We start from the raw sequence: 22,996 nt of genomic DNA on the forward strand, positions 1-22,996 counted from the left end.
ACTTAATGGACTGGGAATGAAGGTTATTATATTTCAAAACAGTTTGGTGGGGCTGAAATAAGTTATGCCAATGGCTATTTGATTTCCAGTTATGATTCTCCACCAAGTCCTATAAAGCCTTGGAAATACACAGGGACCATAAGCCTGTTTGACCCATTGTCTACAATCCTAGTTTGATATACAATTATGTAGAAGACAGTGCATAATTACCTCTTTCAGCTTCTCCACATCCTCTTTTAGTTTCATGGACATATCATTTGCTGCCTGAAGTTTTTTGTTCAGTTCTTCCAGAGTTTTTAGATCAACTTTGCTTTCTGTTGGGCTTGCAGTTTCTGCCCTTTCTTCTTTTTCAGTGGATAGTGTTAAGGTAACAGGATCCAGAATAAGGCTCAGCTGTGATTCTAAAGAAACGTTCTTTCCTTTTAACTCATCTATCTCTTTCTCCAAAGATTCTATTTCATCCTAAAAATAATGAGAACTTGTTAGAAAATGAAATTGATCTTTTTTTGGTTTTTAAGAAGGAAAAACTAGTTGAATGTTATTACTTATTAAGCATGGAAATAAAAGCTTACGCTAGAAAAAAAGCAAAACGTGAACAGCCTTTTCACAAACTCTTCCAAACCATTGTTAATGCACCTTAGAAATGATCTGGCAAAGTCATGTTTATGGTCATTCCTGAACAGAATATCGAGCATGTGGTGAGCAGAAAGGGGGGAGCTCCAGCCTTCCACGGCATAAAAAAATCAAAGCAGTTCAGAGAAGACAAAATTTGCAATTGGAGTAGTGACTGTTGTGCAGTTGGACAAAACAAGACATTCCACCCAGAACTAAAAAGAGCTTACATCCCAGGATGCATCCATAAAATTAAAAAAAAACAAAAACCATTCACAGTGTTTTCATGTCCTCTCGGACATGACCTGAAAGTTTGGTATGCAAGGAACACCAAACAAAAAAATTATTAGGGGACACTGACACAGATGTCATACGACTTTTTACCCTTTAGAAAGCAGGCTAAAAATACAGAACTTCAAGCAAATACTGAATCTGAACAACCTACAAATTTGTCACAGCTTAACTACAAAGTTAAAAACAAAAGAAGCAGAAAATGGATGCACAAGGGGAAAAATTAATGTTCATCAACACAATATATAACACAAACCTTTTTAAAAAACTTCCAAAATTATTACCTCATACTCTTTGTGAAGCAGCTCAAGCCTTGTTTTACGAAGATGTTTCCTGACTGGATGGCTAACAATACAATCGTTTTCACCTGTTCCACCTACAGCAAGCAAAAAATGAGAAAAGCGATTTTGTAATTTCTAACTTCAACCATGTCATTATGTGTATTTCTATTCACTATCTGCACATATGTAATTTATAAGAAATTAGCTGATTAAAAATTTTCTGTTATTGTGATGGCAACATACTCTGTATACGGCATCGTAATACTAGTCAAAAATCCTGGCAACGCTGAAGGAGATGTGCATTCTGCTTCAGCAATAAGCATTACCTTATGAATTTTTCTATTATATTTTACCATGTAAATTACAGGAGGACGACAGAGAAATTTTCTGTAAAAATGACACTGGTGGCATATCTCCTTTCAGAGTTAGCCTACTGAGAGTGGCATATTACTTCTTATTCCTGTTGATAATGCATTCTTTGAACTGTAAATATGAAGGAAATATGTAGAACAATTAAAAACTAAGATTACCGCCCCCCCCCCAGTTAATAGACTGACACTAAAAAGAGATTTAACAATGTTGCTAAAAAGCAATAAGGTTGTCCATATAGTCAGCTATTGTTGCTTAGTAAAACCATGAAAAAACTCTAAATCATAATTTGTTTAAATTTATGTATCACCACATCGAATACAACTATTTGGCAATTTACAGCATAAAAACAGGCATTTATATATAAAACATCTTATAAATGATACATAGTATATCTCCTATATAGCAAGCACTCCATCGTATCCCAGCCCCTTCATCTTTTATAGTAACACCTTCGTTATAATAATTATACAATAAACATTTACAATCAGCTTTCATAACTCATGTCATTGCTGTCATAAGAGAAATAAGTTCTTCAGACAAGTGCATTTGCACCCATCTACACTGTTCAATGCTTAGGCAACATGTGATATACTCTTAGGCTATAGCACAACTACACTCATCTCTACTATATTTCTAACCCTTTTAATATTCTCATGAACAGTATATTACAGGACACAGAAACAGGAAAGGAAACGATGTGATGGTATCAACAAAGCGCAGCAGAAAATGATGAAATCTACACACTTCAGTTGGCAAAATCTGGTCCACCTTATCTATCAATCCTATGAGATTTCTCAGCTGCAGAAGCAACAACCAATGAGGTGTTATGATTGGGAGACCATCAAAAACACTGAACTCTGGAAGAAGTGACAATGGAACCTCAGTAAAGGGAACTTGTCCTTCTAAGCTAGTACTGCAGCAACAATGTTAGAGCCCTGCTGCTCGAGGTCACATTAGATGTTTAATCCAGATTGTGTCTACTCTATGGACCATCAAGATCCCATATGACGGTGCAGTCTGTTCTGTAGTCCTAGCAAGGAAGTGGAGTCTGCTGAGAAGGGAATACATTTTCTTTATTCAAAGCCACGTTCCAAATTGTAGAGAAAACACATATATTTGTTGAACAGTTAAAAAAAAAATATTTTTCCTTCCTAATGGATCACAGCTATATTTTAAGGCTAGAGTCTTGAATAAGAATTTCAACTTGGTAGACATTTGAGTTTTTCAGACTATGGTGCTCCTTTAATTGAAGTACCATCATTTATTTGCACTATAACTGTACACTAAACTGTTTACATAATTCAGGGTTCAATATTGACCAACAGCAGCCACCTACCACGTAATTAAATAAGGGAGGGGAGAGAGAAAGCTTTGTCCCATAGAACCTGTCCCAGGGTCACCAACTCTGGGAAATGCCCACAATTGAGGATAAAACTGTTACTGTAACCAGTTGCACTAAGAAAAACTAATTTCAAGGCGCTTTTAGTGGCTTGGAAAGCAACCAAAAGCAATGGTTCACACAGAGGTTCCTATTTACATTAATTGATGTCTCCTAAGCCATTAATGCTCAGTACTGCAGCCAATTAGGGAGTTTTATGACTCTCCAAGCACTGTTAACTTTACAATTAGCAGTTGTCCTACAACATAAAATTCTTAGAATAGAATTCACAGTGGGAATATCAAAACTCACCCAGAAGGATCACCAGGGGCTCAAGTCATACCTCTCTTTCTCCAGAGGATGGTCAGACAGGCTGGAGCTGATTTGCTCTATCTTCATCCTTGAACAATCCCTATTTGGCCTCAAAATGATCAATGGGTCTCTTGATGCCAATCAGATTTTTGTTATTTTTTCCCTTGCATCAATGAGGGCTCCCATAAACAAGGTGAAGCAGTAGTGGCTGACCACTCACAAAATTACATTGGTTCCAAGTTATTTGTCACACTGCATACACAGGATTCATGACATTTTATGGCCATCGATTGGCTTCCAGGACACTTTAATCTGTTTACTGTTTACTGGTGAATAATTTTTTTTTGTGTCAGAGAATATTTTTTTTCCAATTACAAGGCTTACACACACACACTTACGTTTACTCTTTATTAAAGATTTAACAGCAAACTTCTGCTCAGGACACGTTCTGAAAGGATCTAGCACAACATTTTTTTTTTTTTCAAAATCCACACTAAATGTGAGTTTTTCCTCCCATGGTTACTTTATAAAAAGTATAATGGAACACATCCTCTGGTATTCCAGATTACACAGCTAATGTAGGGTTAACAATTTCCTCTAAATTTCAAAATATGCAAATTGTAGTCTGGCTGGCTTGCTGTTTCTATTGTGTTCTCAATATTTTCCAAGGTAATTTGCCTTTAAGCCACATGTGCACCTTCTGTAACTCACTCTTTAGGAACCAGTAATTTAAAAAGTGTATGAATTCTTGCCTAAAACACAGTTAAAGATACTCTATGAACACATCTGAGGAAAGCAGTGATAACACAAGTAGAATGCAATTAAGACAGCATTATCAGAAAGAAAAAAAAAATACCTAGCTCCAAACACTATTTAGAGACAGTACAGCTACTTTTAAGATGGAACGGAATTATTTGATCTGCTTGTTTATGCTCTTTGTATAATTTTATTTTGAATACTTTTATGAATGTATTCTTCAGAAGCCACCAAGAACTTTGCATTGTGCGGCATACAAATGTCTTAAATAAATAAAATAAAAAGTACAGAAAAGCTGCATTATCAAGCATATATGGGGAACAGACCATGCCGGTAAAGCTAAACATACTGGTTTTCCGATAGCCTCCTGCTTCTTGATCCAGACTTCAGCCTGGAGGAACCAGGAGGGGAGGGAGCGATGGTAGCATGGTCAGAACAGAAAAAGCAAAGTTGCATACCTTTAACAGGTGTTCTCTGTAGACAGCAGGGCTAATCAGCCACACAAGTGGATGATGTCATCCGATGGTGCCGAGCTAGAAAAGATCTCTCAGAGCTCAGAAAACCCAAGATTTCCTGAGCATGCACAAGTGTTCTCAAGCAGCCACCACTGCATGAATCTCCTCAGTTTTTGTAGCAAGCTAACTTTTAACTCTAAAGGGAGGTGGGTGGGATTGAGTGGCGATTTGTCCTGCTGCCCATGGAGAACACCTGGTACAGGTAAGTAACTATGGTTTGTCTGTGGACAAGCAGGACAAAAATCAGCCACACAAGTGGAGACTTCCAAGCTGAGGGTTGCATGAAATTTTTGTTATGATCTTATATCATTACATCATTATAATACATATAATATAATATATTATATATATATATAATATAATATATAATATATATATATAATATAATATATAATATATATAATAGAAATAAAAAATGATGACGTGTTATATATTATGTGTGCTTACCATATGGTATACACAAAAAAACCCCAAAACCAAAATCTTTGGGGAGAAAAGGAAAGCACTATTACTTCTTATTTGCTTTAACCACACAACTACATCATTTAGTTAAAAATTATTATGCTTTATTGAAAGTATAACATAGTGTCAATTTTGCTTTTTTTATACATCTTTGCAGCTTTCAGATCCTCCCAATATTTATCCATACTTTCCTTAAATTCTACTAATTGATTCGAAAAAACATCCAATGACACCATCGCCTTAATATCTTCTATGTGGGTTTCTACCTGTGTTTGTAATTCCACCACTAATTCATTTGATGTCTCTATAATCAACAACATCAAGTCATAAGAACATTTATTGAGTATGGCGTTCCAACGACTAATGAACTTCTCATTCTGTGCGTGCAAGAATGGTTTCTTATATATCCTTAAGCCTCGAGGTATACGTTTCACGCGCACATAATTACACTCGGCTTTACTTAATGGGACGAAACCAATTACACAAAAGGTTATGTGTACCCATGGATGAATAAAAATAGAACACACAGAAGAACAAGAACCTTTAATTCATCATCAAGTGAGTCATCTGATGAAGATATCACTACAACTAACCAACAAAATGATAATGGCAGGAGAGTGACATTTCAGGTACCTAACCAAGGTGGGGGGTCACAGTTACAAGCGCCATCTGATTTTTTGTCACAACAGACTGCCTATACCAGGAAGAAACCAGGGATATTACAAGGAGCAAAGACTCACAATGTGGTAACAGACAAGCGAATAACGCGGTCCCAACAATAAAAGAGTCATTAGTGTTTAATTTATCATCCAGAAGCATTTCATCCACTGAATTATCCCTTTTACAAAAGGGTTTGTCATTTGTCTCCTGTACTAAGTACGATTCCTTTTCAGTACGTATATCTTTACAAAAATTCTTTAGAAAACTGAAAATTATTCGCCATTTTAATAATCAATCACAACAGTCAGGTAAGGGCTTATTGAGACCGACGAAATGGATTCCTCCGGGGCCAGTAGATCCGGCTATAGCAATGTTTGAAAAATTGGTTTTGCGTGACGTAGAATCATTAGAACCGTCATCCACACAGGTAATGTATAATCTCACCAGGGAAGAACGGGAGGCATGCCTCACTTTACAGAATGATACTACAATCACTAAACGCCCAGCTGATAAAGGGGGTGGTATAGTGATTCTAGACACTGAAGCATATGACACTGAGGTCATGCGTCAATTATCAGATTCCAGATGCTATACTCCTTTGGAACAGGATCCAACACCTGTACTCCAAGAAACCATAGTGGCAATATTGGAAGAAGAGGAAAATCAAAAATTAATAACTAAAAATGAAAAACATTTTTTATTTGAACCATATCCCAATACTCCAATTTTTTATGTGGTTCCTAAAATACATAAGTCGTTGGTTTCTCCACCAGGACGTCCAATTGTTTCAGGAATTCATTCGATACTGGAACCCCTGTCTAAGTATGTGGACTCTCATTTGAATCCATTGGTTAAACAATGTCGTTCATATATACGGGACTCATCAGATTTCATTACACAAATTCAAACCATGAGGAATGTGGAGGACACATGGTTATTGGTCACAGCTGACATCACATCACTGTACACGAACATTCCGCAAGAAGACTCATTATGCATGATACAGGAAGTTTTGAAGGAGCATGCCTTTTCAGATAGATTTGCCCTTTTCATAACACAATTAGCCAGAATAGCATTGACCAAAAATTTTTTCAGGTATAAAGATACATATTATCAACAGATACAGGGGACGGCCATGGGGGCAACCATGGCCCCCTCTGTAGCCTGTTTATATGTGGCTAAATATGAGGAACAACATATATATTCTTCAACACATTGGTCTAGCATTCCGTTTTGGGTCCAATTTATTGATGACATTTTTTTCATTTGGACTGATACTCAACAAGCATTGACAGAGTTTGAAATATGGATGAATAGCCAGGATCCGAATTTACAATTTACTTTCAGTTTTCATGAAAGGTCCATTTCTTTCTTGGACCTACAGGTGTTCAAGCAGGATCACCAGTTGGTAACATCAATTTTTGTCAAACCCACTGACCGGAACAATTTGTTACATTTTCAGAGCTACCACCCACAAAATCTTCGAGTCAACATCCCTGTGGGGCAATTTTTAAGATTATGGCGCTTATGTGCCACAACTGAGGAATATAAGAAGCAAGCAGGAACCATGAGAAACAAATTCTTGGCGCGAGGTTATCCATCTAAAACAGTGAGGAAGGCATACAAACGGGGACTATATGCAGATCGAGCGTTATTACTTCAAACTCGCCATCAGGCTGAAAATGATCGGACAGTTTGTGTGTTACCTTTTTCTCAGAGGACACACAACATCCAAAATATCATTTTACAACATTGGCATGTTTTGACTTTTCATGAGTGTTTGCAGCACAGACCCCTTTTTGATCGTACTAGAGGACGTAATTTACGTGATCTGTTAGTACACTCAGATATGCAAGTGATACCAATAGAAGAAATACCAGGACAGTATACTTGCCAGGGATGTTCAGTTTGTAAACATGTCTTAGTGACAAAAATTTTTCAACATCCAACATTACCATATAGACACATTTTGAGAGCACATTTTGACTACAGCACCACTAAAGTCATTTATGTAATCAAATGTCCGTGTGACAAATTATATATAGGTAATACCAAATTATCCATACGTACTCGAATAATACAACACAGGAGTTGTATCCATACTGGCAAGGTAGATTCACCCTTAGTGAAACACTGGCAAGAGTTTGGACATACAGAGTAAAATTCTGTATTTTACAACAACGCCAGAATCGTAAGGGGGGGAAATATCTCACAAGAATTGCGAAAAACGGAGCAAAGATTCATTTACTATTGGCAAACAATAATACCGAAGGGATTAAATACCATGATAGAATGGGAGGCTTTCATTTAAAAATTCAACAGTAATTGAAAGGATTGGATCATAATGTTTGAAGGCAGCTCTATATCAGAAATCTTCGGTTATGTCGGGATAAGATGGGGCTTGGTTCAGTGAACAAGAGTGTTCAGCGATTAGTGAGAGAGCTGATAGATACGCTTATGATAATATCAAACAGAGAATATAGTTAAATACTCTGTAGGGCAGTTTAGGGAGCTAGTGGTGGTTTGAGGGCTTGACTGACAGCGCATCGTAATTTGGATATAATGGGTGAGCTTGGATTGGATATAATAGGGAAGCTGAGTGATTGGTGGTTTTGGCAGAGTTGCATCTTGATTGGGTGTGCTTGAAAATAGGGGAGGAGTATTAATAGGCGGTTGGAAGGTGGCGGTCCGGCCAATAATTTAGCTGGAGAGACAGTAAGCAGCCGCAAAGACGGCGAGGGTGAGTGTTGTTTATAGTATATAGTGGTGAACAAGAATGTTTGTAAGGGAATACGTTTTACATAAAAAAGCTCTCTCTTTCTTCTCTTGTACAGTACTTATATAAAACCTTAAAAGATTTGAAACATATCGGGTTTTCCCGGATCAAGATAAGATTCGTATCGTTTACTCAATGTTGAAGATAACAGCTGGGGGAGGCGGCGTTAGATGTTACTCTGCAGTTTGAGTATGTTTGAAGGTCTTTGACGCACAAAGTTGTTCCATCAAGGTACGTGGAATGTTACCTTGATCGGGAGGATCATAAGGTTTTATATTTCATTATGATTGAGTATGCACTCATGCCTCTAATATTCTCATAGGTGATGATTTAAAGGCTAAATCGCCCGCGGGTGGCAAATGGTGATTCTTGTAGAGTTGGCGGTCAGATGATATAAACTGGTGATAGAACTGTTGTAACAGTAAGTAGGATTGTGGGAGCGCTCAAATACGATGCCTGGAGAAAAATTTACTAGAATAAATTTATTAGTTGAATTCATTCATTGGAATGGCTAAGAGATGGAGGGTTGAATGGTTTTCTAATGAATACCTGAATCTGGGAACATTTCATTAAACCAAGGGGAGCCATGTGGCCTCAATGATTCGGGGATGCTTTTTCTGACCCACTCCTTTTTGTTCAGGTAGGAGTGTGTTTCAGTATGAATGTTTTTCTAAATAATTATTTTTTAAATACTATCCAAATTTTGGATGATTTTGAATTCATAGTGTGACAGTTTGATTAATCATATACGAATGCATATATTTTTAAATATCATTGAGATAGGTTTGGGACAAAATAATACATGTAATAATTGTTTGTATTAAGATTGTATACCACTTGAGTAAGATTTGTAGCTCAATGTGTGACATTGTATTGTTTTGACATATTTCAGTAACAGCACAATCGTGAGGTGGGAGAGATAATTCTATGTTGGTGTCGGGTCTTTTTGAGATTAATTCCCCTGAAGAAGCCTGACTGGTGAACAATGCCCTTGTTGGGACACAAGAAAACAGTCTATAAGTGGGATACACCGCTAAGAAGTTTGAGTATCATTTAAGTTATACTCAAAAGAGTTAAGTGAGACTAAGCTTTATGACTTAGTCACTATTGTATTATAACATCTTGAAGCATTAGTATGATACCCTAACATAAAGGTTTTGAAAACACAGAGGTGTTTCCCACCCAAGAAGACAACAGTTAACATGGTATAAGATTCATTTTTTGGTGTTATTTGGGTAAATTGAGGGATAGAATTCATATTAGAGGTAGCATAGAGTTGAGGAAAATATCAGTTGGGTTTTACAACTGTATGTTTGGGTAATACGGATTTTGGAGGTTCAACTTAGAGGTAGTAATAAATTCTTTTATTAGATGAGGGTATGAGGTATAAAAAAGAAGCAAAATGACACTATGTTATACTTTCAATAAAAGCATAATAAGTTTTAAACTAAATGATGTAGTGTGTGGGTTAAATCAAATAAGAAGTTATAGTGCTTTCCTTTTCTCCCCAAAGATTTTGGTTTGTGGGGGGTTTTGTGTATACCACATGGTAAGCACACATAATATACAATACGTTGCCATAATTTTTTTATTTCTATTATATATATATATATATTTTTATTTTTTTTTCGCTTCTAGGTTGTCTGTTTGGATCAACACACTTTACTTTTACTGAACACTTTTAAAGCATGGAAGATTATTACTATATATACACCGCCTAGAACTGAGAGCAATCAGGTGAACTCCCCATTCTTGATAATGGGGAGTTCACCTGATTGCTTATATATATTTATATATATTGTTTATATATACTGACATTCAATCTGAGATATCACATCGGTTTACATTCAGGTACTGTAGGTATTTCCCCTATCCCCAGAGGGCTTACAATCTAAGTTTTGTACCTGAGGCAATGGAGGGTAAAGTGACTTGCCCAAGGTCACAAGGAGCGACAGCGGGACTCAAACCCTGGTCTCCTGGTTTATAGCCCACTGCTCTAACCACTAGGCTATTCCTCCTCCCATGACCTCTCAATAGATTTGAAGGTTTCTGCTGCCATGCCAGAGACTGAATGACAGTGTTGGAGGAAAAAGATCTTTTGAAGTTTCAAAAGAAGTTAAAAACATGGCTCATGTCCACTAATTTTTTAAAATAAACATAATTATTCACCTTATGGAGAAAGTGTTGGTTCCATTGAGACTTCAGGTGCCACTGCGCTTGTCTCATGTTTGAAACATGCAAAAGTAGTAACATGAAATTGTTGCTGCCAGGTGTCCCATCTTCTTCATGAAGAAATGGGCAGAAACCTGCTTCTGATGTGAAAAGAGTTATAATTATCTCAGTCAGTTTGTTTTACCTCTGCTGAGGAAGAAAACACCTTTCCTTGTGTAGTATCAGGCAGGCACCTATTAAATCTAATCAGCTCCAATTGGATTCGGGAAACTGATGATGAATCCTAGAGTTTGGAAGATATCCATCATATGAAGTATGGAGGAATGAGCTTCTTGAAGAATATGGCTGGATATGAGCCAATTGTCCAAATACAGAAAAACAAATACACTGCTATTTCCTTACATGAGAAGCAACCACTGCAAGACATTTTGTGAATACATGGATGCTGCTGCGCAGAGATCAAAGGGAAAACTCAGTATTGCTAATGATCATTGGCTATAGTGATAAGCAAAGTAGGCCATACACTACTTGCATATCTTGATTCACAAAAATTGGGATGTGTTTAGCCCAGTCAATTTCAAAACTGAGTGAGGATTGTTCCTAAAGTGTCCATCCTGAACTTCTCTTCTTCAGGTGTTTGTTGAGAATTTCTGAGGCTCAAGATGGGGTACAGAACCACTGCTTCTTTGGAATAAGGAAATATTTGGAGTAGACTCCTGTATTCCTTTGCAATACTGGGACTATTTCAACTGTATTTGCAGTGAGGAGTGTGGAGGCGCTGGAACTGTTCTGCATTATCAAGAGATTTTTTATGGTGGATTGTTTGGGGTTGAGGACTTGAAATTCAAATAGTAATCCGTGTATGATCTTTTTTTCTAATAGTCTGTGGATATCAAAGACAATGGTAGGGAGAAGCACTGAAGACTCCCTTATCTCATTGGAAGGCTGTTAAAACCCAACTGGAATTTTTTTTGGTATTTAGTCAAAAAATAGGATTACATTTGGTCATCTCAGTTGGATAGGTTGGGATTGGGTTTTTTTTTTTTTTTTTTATCATCACACAGCTTGCTTTGCTGTTGTGGATGAGGTCATTTAAAAGAGTAGGCTTAGTACCTTCTTGAATAGTAGTACTGCCTCCTATAATGTTGAGGTTGACCTTTTCTGCTTGTAGATGGCTGCTCAGCTGTAGCTGCTGACAGAGTTAAGGGGAGTAGAGCAGTGATCTTTATTATAGTATATTGTTTTTTTTCCATATAGTCTCAAAGAATTATCCCTTGTGCAGAGCATCATGCAGTTTCTCATGAACATCTCATGAAGATCTGAAGCCCAAATTCATGCTAGCCTTCTAAATCCTGTGTGCAACTGCTGATGTTCTGGAGGAAATATCATATGCATCATAGCTGACAAAGATTTTTCCATTTTCCTCCGCTTCTTGCAGTGAGAATCAATCCATTGTGATAAAGGAAGCTGCTGGATCATATCTTGCAGCTCCAGCAAAGCACTATACATATTGTACCATATTTATTTATTGCATTTAATACCTCGTCTTTCATGAAATCAAAGCATCATACATAATATTAAAAATTACAAATAAACCCCCACTGCTGAGCCAACCACATTATCCTGAACTAAAACTATGTCCCACTAGCCACCAAACTAATCATGGCATACCAGTAAAAGAAATATATACAAATATCACTAGACCCAACCTGATCCTATCATTCACCATCAGTAAAAACAGCTAACACTAAAATTATAACTAGGGCTTCTGATTTTAGGTTTATTTTATTTACTACACCAATAAACTGAAATAAAACACCACTTCCCCTAGTACTCACTCACCCCCATTTTGCCTACCCTGGATCCTCTGCTTTGATTTTGTTTCTTTTCATGCTAATAACTCCTCAGATGCACAAATGTATGTATTGGAGTCAACTGGAAATAGTAACAACTACACCACAAAAGCATCAATTGTTGGTACCCCCTCCAAGAAACCCTAATTAGCTGGAAAATAAATACATAAAATCAGAAGCCCTAACTATAACAAAAGTCTACCCACTCAGGTATCCCAACCCAGCTTGAACCTAATAATTCCAACACTGGCCCCAACCTACTCCACTCCCAAAATTATGAAGTACAGCCAGTCCTTTGAAACATCTCCAGGAAGGAAAAACAGTTGCTGTTATTCAAAAGATAACAAAATATATTTAAAATTCTTATATACCGCCTTCTGGTCATAAGATCGAGACAGTGTATAACAAATATATATAATTCAGTAAAACAAACATTATATGTCATAATTAATAAAACAATAAAATAGCAATTAAAACAAACCAACATATAATCATTTAAAATCTTATCAGTTTCGCCCCCCTTTCTACCACAATGTTTCTTGATGGAAAAATGCATATTTCCTGGTTAATTTTCCTAATTTAATTTAGAAGGGATATTGCATTTTTATTTTCTAAATAGTAAGATTTGTCTTGCTTATATTTGTTGAAAATAAAAAAAAAATAAAAATCTTATCAGTTACTTACTGATAGTAAGTACTCCATGCCACTCATTATTTCCATCCCACCTTTATCTTGAAAAGAGCCAAGCTTTTAGCTTTTATTGAAAAGACGATAATCCAACTCCTTTTGAATCACCAATGGCAACTGATTACATCCTATGGGTGTTGCTACGGAAAACGCTCTTGCCCTTATTCTTACTCCCTGTACAGCTTTAGAGGAAGGGATTTTAAGTAATGCACCCTAACTCAATCTCAAATTTCTATCTGGACTATACCCACTCTCTTATCCCAGAGGTAGCATGGAGACAAACCCTCAAGACTTTAAATGACAAAAGTCAGAATTTTAAATTGCACTCAAGAAACAATTGGCAGCAGGATAAGTTATGAAGCATTTCTCCACTGAAGTTCTTTTTCAACAACCTAAAAGCGTTCTTGCCTTCACATTCTGAATAATTTGTAACTTATGTATGATCAATATTAAATTATTCATATTTAAAAATAAAAGTTCCCTCAATATTCTTAGTTTCCCACATACCAATTGAATAGCTCTGGGAACATGTGTCCCTCTCAAACTGAGAATCTAAATAGATCTCCAAATTTCTTATCTTTTCCACTGGTATAATCTTAAGACGGAACTTCAAAACTCAGAGGTAATCTCTCCAAACTCATTGCACCTATTCTTAATAAGTTTGTCTAAGGCCATTACAAAACAATCCACATCTTAGAGTGAAATACTTGAATAGCAACTGCCAAATCTCCACCCAAAGGAACCATCCATCATCCACATAGCAATATCCTCCTAAACTTAAAGACTTGATAACCCTGTCTAGTGGTTACATAAAAACATTAAATAAAGGTGAAAGAGGGGAACCCCGCAGGACCCCAAACTCACCTGCATATATATTAGCTAACTTTCCCTTGGCAGAAATGAGGAAAATCCACTATACTCTCTACATTGCAATCCCACAGTCTCATACTTCTGCAACAAAATCATATAATAAACTAAATCAAAAGCAGAGGAAACCTCCTCACTGCTATCATACACACTATACCATTAATAACTGAAGTCAAAATGGTGACTCTCTTGATAATGGTCCAGATTATCTCCTTCCTCCAGATAAGACATTATCTGTTCAGTGATGGCCTTCTCCATAACCTTTGCTAAGAAAGTATCAAGGCCAAGGGACAATAGTTACAACAAATTCCTCCAGTCAAATCCACTTTTTTCAATACTGGGGTAAGTACTGATTTATCTAAACAGGAGGAACTAAACCCTCCTCCAGTATACTGTTAATCATCTTTTGACCATATTACAAGTAAATGTTTGACAGTGACTTTATTAACCTTGCTGAACATGGATGCAAAATATAGAAAGCACATCTTACCTGTCCTAATAACTATCTAAATTCAAGGAAACCAAAAGTGTCAAATTAATCTGTTCATTCCCTTTACCCTGCCTTTCCAAGGATACTATAGTCTCTCTCAATGAGGTCTTCCCATCTTTTGAACAACCAGTGATTAATCAATCTATTTTTCTGGAAATATAGGCAGCAAATTCCTCACTATCAAACCTCCTTCCCCAAACAATCTATTCACCACCAAGAAGAGTTCCCTTGATTTTGAACTAGCCAAAGAGTTCCCTTGATTTTGAACTAGCCAAAGATAAAACATGTGAAAAACGTTTTCTTAGCTTTGATTACTGCCACTTATATAAATAAAAACAATCAAGAGCTGAGCTCTGTCGCTGGACAATTAAATAAACTTTTTAGTGAATAGTGTGTGTTCTAGAATTATTTTAAATAAAGTAAATACCTACACTACCAATGGTAAAAAGTTTTTAATAATGTGTATAAATTTAAAAATGTTAAGTGGAGTCAAAGAAAGGTTTCATACATGGTGTAGGTGCCCTGCACCTCTTTAAGGTGAACTTATAATCATCAACCTTCCTCCTCCTCCTCAATAGCTTTTAACGATTATTTTTTAAGAATTTTATATGTGGACTTGTGTTGTCCCTAACAACACCTAAACGACTCTTCCGTGGCAATATGATTTTTAAATGCGTGACCGCAAGGGTTTACTCCATAATACTCAATGAGAATGTCAATAAAGGGTATGAAAACAGACTTCCCCGATTTTGGTTGGTGTGTCCATCTTCTTATAAGTTATCCCAACATGTTTCAGACGTAAATGCCTTTCCTCAGGGGGTTCGATGTTTACCGGGACCAACTTCACGGAGTCTGCAACCCTCTCCTCGACGGTTTCTCCTGAGCTCAAAATGTTGTGCCACAGGGCGATCTTCCTCCGTCGATCGCCATGAAGAATAACCTGTCAGGTGAGCTGACTCCTTATATATATTGCTACTGGAGCTAAAAGCAACCAATGAGAAGCTTCAACATTGCAACGGGATTAATGACGTCACAATCGGACCTTTTAGCTCCAGTAGCTTCCTTTAATTGATTGCTATATCATGTCTTCTCCACAATCTTTCTAAACAATATTGGAGAAATTACTTACCTGATAATTTCGTTTTCCTTAGTGTAGACAGATGGACTCAGGACCAATGGGTATAGTGTACTCTTGATAGCAGTTGGAGACGGATCAGATTTCAATCTGACGTCAGCCCTAGTACATATACCCCTGCAGGAAGTGCAGCTCTACAGTATTCTCCTTGAAAAGCATTGTGGATATATGTATGACTGAATAATTTGAATAACTTGATTAACTTTATAACTTGGTTAACTTGATTAATTTGAACTGGTTGAATTGGCTATAGCTGGAGACCGCCAGTGCCCTCAACAGAGAAACGTCAAAAGCCAGTAGGATGGGTATCCTAGATGAAGGAAAGCATGGCTAATCCTTGAATCACTCGCTCCCGGATGTCCCCCCGAGAATTCCATGAGGAACGGCAGCTGTGGGTGGGATGCTGAGCCCATCTGTCTACACTAAGGAAAACAAAATTATTGGGTAAGTAATTTCTCCATTTCCTAGTGTGTAGCAGATGGACTCAGGACCAATGGGATGTATAAGAGCTACTCCCGAACCAAGTGGGAGGCTGCCCGTGACCCAGTTAGTACTGCCCTTGCAAATGCTGCGTCCTCCCGAGTCTGAACATCCAGGCGGTAAAACCTGGAGAAGGTGTGGATGGAGGACCATGTCGCCGCCCTGCAGATCTCGGCGGGTGATAGCATCTTGGTTTCCGCCTAGGACACTGCCTGGGCTCTAGTAGAATGGGCCTTGACTTTTAAAAAGCGGTGGTTTGCCTGCTTCTACGTAGGCCGCCTCGATGACCTCTTTGATCCAGCGGGCTATGGTTGCTCGCGAGGCCACTTCCCCCTGCTTCTTCCCGCTGTGAAGGACGAATAGATGGTCCGTCTTTCGAATGGATTCCGACCTTTCCAGGTATCGGGCTAGGAGTCTGCCGACGTTGAGCTGGCGTAGACTTTGAGCCTCTTCCGAATTCTTATGCTCATCTGGCGATGGAAGCGAGATGGTTTGGTTGAGATGGACGTGAGATACCACTTTGGGGAGGAATGACGGAACTGTGCGTAACTGGATGGTTCCTGGGGTGAGTCTGAGGAACGGCTCTCGGCAGGACAGTGCTTGTAGCTCGGATATACGACGGGCTGAACAGACTGCCAGCAGGAAGGCTGTCTTCAATGTTAATAGTTGGAGAGACAGGCCACGGAGAGGTCTGAAGGAGGTTCCTGCTAGGAAATTTAGGACCAGGTTAAGGTTCCAAAGAGGCACTGGCCACTTTAGGGGTGGTCGGATGTGCTTGACTCCTTTCAGGAAGCGGGAGACATCCGGGTGAGAGGCTATGCTGCCGCTCTCGCTCTTGGTTCCATAGAATGACAAGGCCGCCACCTGTACCTTGATGGAGTTGAGGGATAATCCCTTCTGTAGACCGTTCTGTAGGAATTCCAAAATTGCAGGAATTTTGACTGAGTGTGGTATAATGTCGTGGTCCTCGCACCAGGATTCGAATACTCTCCAAATCCTTATGTATGTTAGGGATGTGGAGAACTTGCGTGCTCGGAGTAGGGTGTCAATTACTGCCCCTGAGTATTCTCTCCTCCTTAGGCGAGTCCTCTCAATGGCCAGACCGTAAGAGAGAATCGAGCTGGATGTTCATGGAGGATCGGTCCCTGTTGGAGCAGGTCTCTGTGTGGAGGTAGCGGCAAGGGGTTCCCTGCCAGCAGTCTTCGCATGTCTGCGTACCACGGTCTTCTTGGCCAGTCTGGGGCCACTAGAAGTACTGGTCCCCTGTGGTGTTCTATCTTGTGGATGATTGCGCCCAAAAGGGGCCACGGCGGGAAGGCGTAAACCAGTCTCCTGTGGCCAGGTCTGTACCAGGGCATCGATTCCCTGGGACTGGGGTTCCAGCCTGCCGCTGAAGAAACTGGGTACCTGGGTGTTGGACCTGTTTGCCAGGAGGGCCCATGGTTGGCATTCCCCAACGGTTTACTATCAATTGGGATGCTGTGGTTGACAGCTTCCATTCTCCTGGATCTAGACTTTCTCTGCTGAGATAGTCTGCTGTGACATTGTCTTTCCTGGCAATGTGGACGGCCGAGATCTCTTGAAGATTCACTTTCGCCCATGACATTAGGGGGGTCTATTTCCAGAGACACCTGTTGGCTTCTGGTTCCTCCCTGATGGTTGATGCAGGCCACTGTTGTGGCTTTGTCAGACATTACTCTGACCACTTTGCCTCAGAGTCTGTGACCGAACCTTAGGCAGGCTAGTCTGACTGCCCAGGCTTCTAGGCGATTGATATTCCATCCTGACTCTTCTTTGTTCCATTGCCCTTGGGTGGTTAGCTCCTGTCAGTGTGCTCCCCATCCTCATAGGCTGGCATCCGTGGTGAGTAGGAACCAGGTTGGGGAGGATAGTCTCATTCCCTGACTCAGATGGACTTCTTGTAGCCACCATCGTAGTTGGGCTCTGTCCGGGAGCTGAAGCCGTACGGTGTAGTTCTGGAACAGTGGATTCCATCGTGATAGTAGTGAGCGTTGTAGGGGTCTCATGTGAGCCTGTGCCCATGGGACTACTTCCAGTGTGGATACCATGAGGCCGAGAACTTGTAGGTAATCCCATGCTGTGGGATGAAGTTCACTCAACAGGGTTCGTAACTGGGTCATCAGTTTTGATCTCCTTGTTGGTGTCAGGATGACCTTGTCTTGTTTGGTGTCGAACTGGTCTCCCAAGTATTCTAGAGATTGGGAAGACTGCAGGCAGCTCTTGTTTGTGTTGACCACCCACCCGAGGCTCTCCAGTAGAGTTTTGACTCTGTTGGTTGCCTGGTGACTTTCCTCTGGGGATTTCACTCTGATCAGCCAATCGTCTAGATAAGGATGCACGCGGATTCCTTCCTTCCTCAGTGTTGCTGCCATCACCACTATAATCTTGGTGAACGTCCAGGGTGCAGTGGCTAACCCGAAAGGTAGTGCCCGGAACTGGTAGTGACGGTCCAGAATCGAGAAGCGTAGAAAACGCTGATGCTCTTGATGGATCGGAATGTGTAGGTAGACTTCCAACAGATCCAGGGAGGTAAGGAATTCTCCCGGTTGTATCGTCCTTAATACTAAGCGTAGGGTTTCCATGTGGAAGCGAGGAATCTTCAGGTGACGGTTGACCGCCTTGAGGTCCAGGATAGGTCTGAACTTTCCTTCCTTCTTGGGAACAATAAAATAGATGGAATAATGGCCAGTATTTATTTGTTGTGGAGGCACCAGTGTTATAGCCTCTAAGGCTAGTAATCTGGTCAGTGTAGCTTCCACTGCCATTCTTTTGGAAGGGTCGTGGCAGGGAGATTCCACAAACTTGTCCGGAGGGAGGTGGTGGAAATCCAGGTAATAACCCTCTTGAATGATGGATAGGACCCACTTGTCCGAAGTTATCGCGACCCATCTTTGGTAGAATAGAGCCAGTCTGCCCCCTATGGCTTCTTCCTTTGGATGGGTCGACTGATCTTCATTGTGGGGTGCGGCTGGGGACCTGGGCCTGAGCTGGCTCCTCTTTTATTGTGCTTGTTCCGAAAGGACTGGCTCCGGCCTGCCGGGCGGGCCGCTTGATATGAGCTTCTATATGGGTTGAAGCGCTGTGATCCTCTGCCCCTGGAGGTCCGGGAGAAGGATTGCTGGTTTCTCTTATTCCTCTCCTCCAGTAGCTGCGGCAGTGGGGACTTGCCCCACGTGTTGGCTAGTTTCTCTAATTCGCTTCCGAACAGGAGTGTTCCCTTGAAGGCATCCTTATGAGTCTCGTTTTGGAGGATGCGTCGGCAGACCAGTTTCAGAGCCAGATTTGTCTTCTGGCTGCCATGGCGCATGAGACTCCTCTAGCTGCTGTGCGTACCAGATCCAAAGCGGCGTCTGCGAGGAATGATACAGCTGGTTCCAGGGCTTCCCCAGGAGTGTTGTTCCTGGTCTGTGCTAAGCAGGCGCATGTTTGAAGCTCCAGGGAGGAAGATTCAGAACCAATGTCAGGAAGTATTTCTTCACGGAGAGGGTGGTGGATGCCTGGAATGCCCTTCCGGAGGAAGTGGTGAAGACCAGAACTGTGAAGGACTTCAAAGGGGCGTGGGATAAACACTGTGGATCCATAAAGTCAAGAGGCCGCCAATGAAGAGTGGGTGACTCGCCAGAATGATGGCTACTGCCTGGAGACAATACCCTTAGTCAATAAACATACACATGGTTACTGTGACTCCAACATCACTCTAAGCTTCAACAGCAAGAGGAAATGTGGAAAAAAGGATTTGCACTCACAAAGACGGGAGTAGCTGGCTTGTTACGGCGGTTACTACCCCAAACCAAATATCCAAATTACTACCTCCACCTTCCTCTATTCCTGATGCCTTTCAACTAGCTTGATCACTCCATTCTTATACTTCACTTTCAATGCATATCCAGCATAGTTCTCTGCTTCAACAGCAGGGGAAAAGAAAAACTGTTACTTCACACATCCAGCAGAGCTCTCTGCTTAAACGGCAGGGGAGAAGAAAAAAGGGTTCACACTCACAAAGCGGGGAGTAGCTGGCTTGTTACGGCGGTTACTACCCCAAACCAAATGTACCTGATACTTCACTCTCGACGCATATCCAGCATGGCTCTCTGCTTCAACGGCATGGGAGAAAGACTGATACATCACGAATTTCCAGCATAGCTCTCTGCTTCAACAGCAGGGGAAAAGAAAAACTGTTACTTCACACATCCAGCAGAGCTCTCTGCTTAAACGGCAGGGGAGAAGAAAAAAGGGTTCACACTCACAAAGCGGGGAGTAGCTGGCTTGTTACGGCGGTTACTATCCCAAACCAAATGTGCCTGATACTTCACTTTCGATGCATATCCAGCATAGCTCTCTGCTTCAACGGCAGGGGAGAAGAAAAAAACTGATACCTCACGCATATCCAGCATAGCTCCCTGCTTCAACGGCAGGGGAGAAGATAAACAACCAATAAGGGCTGTATAACATAATCTGGGTAAAAACAAATAAGCATGGGTGTAGCTTGCTTATTGCGGCGGTTACTACCCCTACTACCTCTAACTAATCAAGCTAGATATTTCACTTGGATGCAGCTCCATCACCGCTCTCTACATTAATGGCGGGGGTGGAAGGGAATTAGAACCAAGAGCTAAGAGAAACAGATAAGTATGGGAGAAGAAATGAGGGAAGCTTGCTGGGCAGACTGGATGGGCCATTTGGTCTTCTTCTGCCGTCATTTCTATGTTTCTATGTTACCCCGGCACAGCAGGCCATGATCTGTAGCGACATCAAAGGACTGTTTGAGGATAGATTCCAGACGTCTGTCTTGAGCATCCCTTGAGTGTTGCTCCTCCCTCCACCGGGATAGTAGTGTGCTTCGAGACCGCACAGACCATGGCATCCACTTTTGGACATGCCAGGAGATCTTTGGCGGCAGGGTCCAGAGGGTACATGGCTGCCAGAGCCCGGCCCACTTTGAACGTGGTTTCTGGGGCATCCCATTCCAGGTCAGTTAGTTGCTGGACGGCTTGTAATAGTGGGAAATGGCGGGAGGTCTGACGAAGTCCCTCCAAAAGTGGGTTCTTCTTAGGTTCCCCCGAGGCACTTGTGCCCAGGATGACAAGCTCTTTTAAGCTGTGTGTGACCAGGTCTGGAAGCTCGTCCTTGTTGAAGAAGCGTCTCATGGTTCGATGGGGTTCTGTCCCAGGAGTTCCCCTTCCTCCAGGGGTTCTGACTCCTCCTCTGAGATGTCTGTGTCCCCGAAGGTGGGGCTTCTGGGCGGTGGGATCACTTCCCTGGGCATAGAGGGTCCTGGCATGTTGAGCTCCTCTGGTGGGGCCTGTGACCGCATTGTAGGAGGCCCCTGTTGTATGTGGACCAAGGTATGCAGACCTTTGAAGAATTCCACCCAGGAGATAGAAGCTGGATCTAGACTAGGGGGCGCCATGTCCCTGGGGAGCCCTGTTTGAGGGGGGTCCCGCTGTGTGATGCTAGGTCCGGCGTACCACTCGAGAGGCTGGGGTCCCGAACTGGCTGGGGAGGGCCATGAATTGGGTCCCCTAAGGCCTCTTCGCACTGTATACACAGGGCCGTGGCCTCCTCATGCTGTGCAGCTCTAATGTGGCATGCTGGGCAAAGGCCCTGAGCTTTGAGCTTATTTTCAGGTGGTGCCATGGCTTGTGTGCCTACAATACAGTTGTGCGCTCTGGTGTGCGTCAAAGTTGCGCGCGTAGGTTTGGTGCACACATGCAGAGAGACGTGCGCGCTGTTGTGCGCACGGGTTGAAATTATGCGCCCGGCACAGTGAGCGCGTGGCTATGCGCTTCGCTTGTGCGCCCGGTACTTGTGCGCTCGCCTCTGTGCGCACGGATCGAGACGGCAGACAGGGTGGCGGAACAGGGCCAAAATGGTGACGGCTACCACGTGGACAATATGGCGACCACCTCGGAGGGTCTCCACGTGGGAGGACCCTCGGAACTGACCGGGGTCTAGCCCTGCTAGGGCAGATCAACCCGGTGGCACTGGTCCCGGCTGGCGACCTGTGCGTCTCCTCGAGCTTCAGAGACCGGAGACTTTTAAACAGATTTCTACCTTATCTTGTCTCGGCGCTTCCCGGTTTCATTCCGGGTGGTCTCCGGCTGCGGGGGGAGAGGGAAAATACCTTCACTGCCGCGATCGAGGTTGCACCCGCTGCCTCTCAGCCTAACCCGATGTAGGGGGCTAGGTGCCCGCCAAGGGTCGGCTGCTGGCCTGAGGCTTACCTCCGAGGGATCGCGGAAATCACCTTTGGGAAATCACCTGTGGGAGGGACCCAACGGGTGTCACCGCAGGAGAGCGGGGCTCGTCTGTAGAGGTAAGAATTCTTCTTAATTTGGATTTCTTTGGTAAAATTTACTCTAACGCTGTGCTAGCGTGCATAGAGTCCCTAACTGCTATGGAGATGGAAAATACTGAACAGCTGCCTTCCTGCAGGGGTATATGTACTAGGGCTGACGTCAGATTGAAATCTGATCTGTCTCCAACTGCTATCAGGAGTTCATCTGCTACACGCTAGGAAAATTGTCCTTTTCAAATGTTATTCCTTTGTCAACCACATCTGATGTCTATGTAAACGCTAATTTTTAGATTTCCATGAAGCCACTTATTTTATTTTATTATTTTTTATATACCGACTTTCGATCTGAGATATCACATCGGTTTACATTCAGGTACTGTAGGTATACTGTACTGTAGGTACTGTAGGTATACTTAATCTGATATCCTATTAATCTCCTGATACCATTGCTCAATTATCGCCTCCCCTGATCAATCATTAAATTCTTGTAATTGTATTTCCATAGCATCATTAAATTGTATCCTATCTACATTACCCTTAATCATCTGTGGCTCCTTAATCAAACCTCTCCCACCCTT

The 22,996-nt window shown here is 41.4% G+C and overlaps 1 protein-coding gene across 5 annotated transcripts in view; it reads right to left on the minus strand.

Annotated features, from left to right (window-relative positions):
• The window catches only part of OBI1 (ORC ubiquitin ligase 1), a 123,917-nt gene that overhangs the window by 35,525 nt on the left and 65,396 nt on the right, over positions 1-22,996 (minus strand). For all 5 annotated transcript variants that reach the window (XM_029603047.1, XM_029603045.1, XM_029603046.1 and 2 more), the window contains 2 exons: positions 1,188-1,279; positions 211-462 (listed from right to left, as the gene is read on the minus strand). In XM_029603047.1, the coding sequence (XP_029458907.1) occupies positions 211-462; positions 1,188-1,279 (344 nt within the window). The remainder of the gene's footprint in view (positions 1-210; positions 463-1,187; positions 1,280-22,996) is intronic.

The sequence above is a fragment of the Rhinatrema bivittatum genome, chromosome 5, assembly GCF_901001135.1.
Source record: "Rhinatrema bivittatum chromosome 5, aRhiBiv1.1, whole genome shotgun sequence".
Classification (NCBI taxonomy): Eukaryota; Metazoa; Chordata; class Amphibia; order Gymnophiona; family Rhinatrematidae; genus Rhinatrema; species Rhinatrema bivittatum.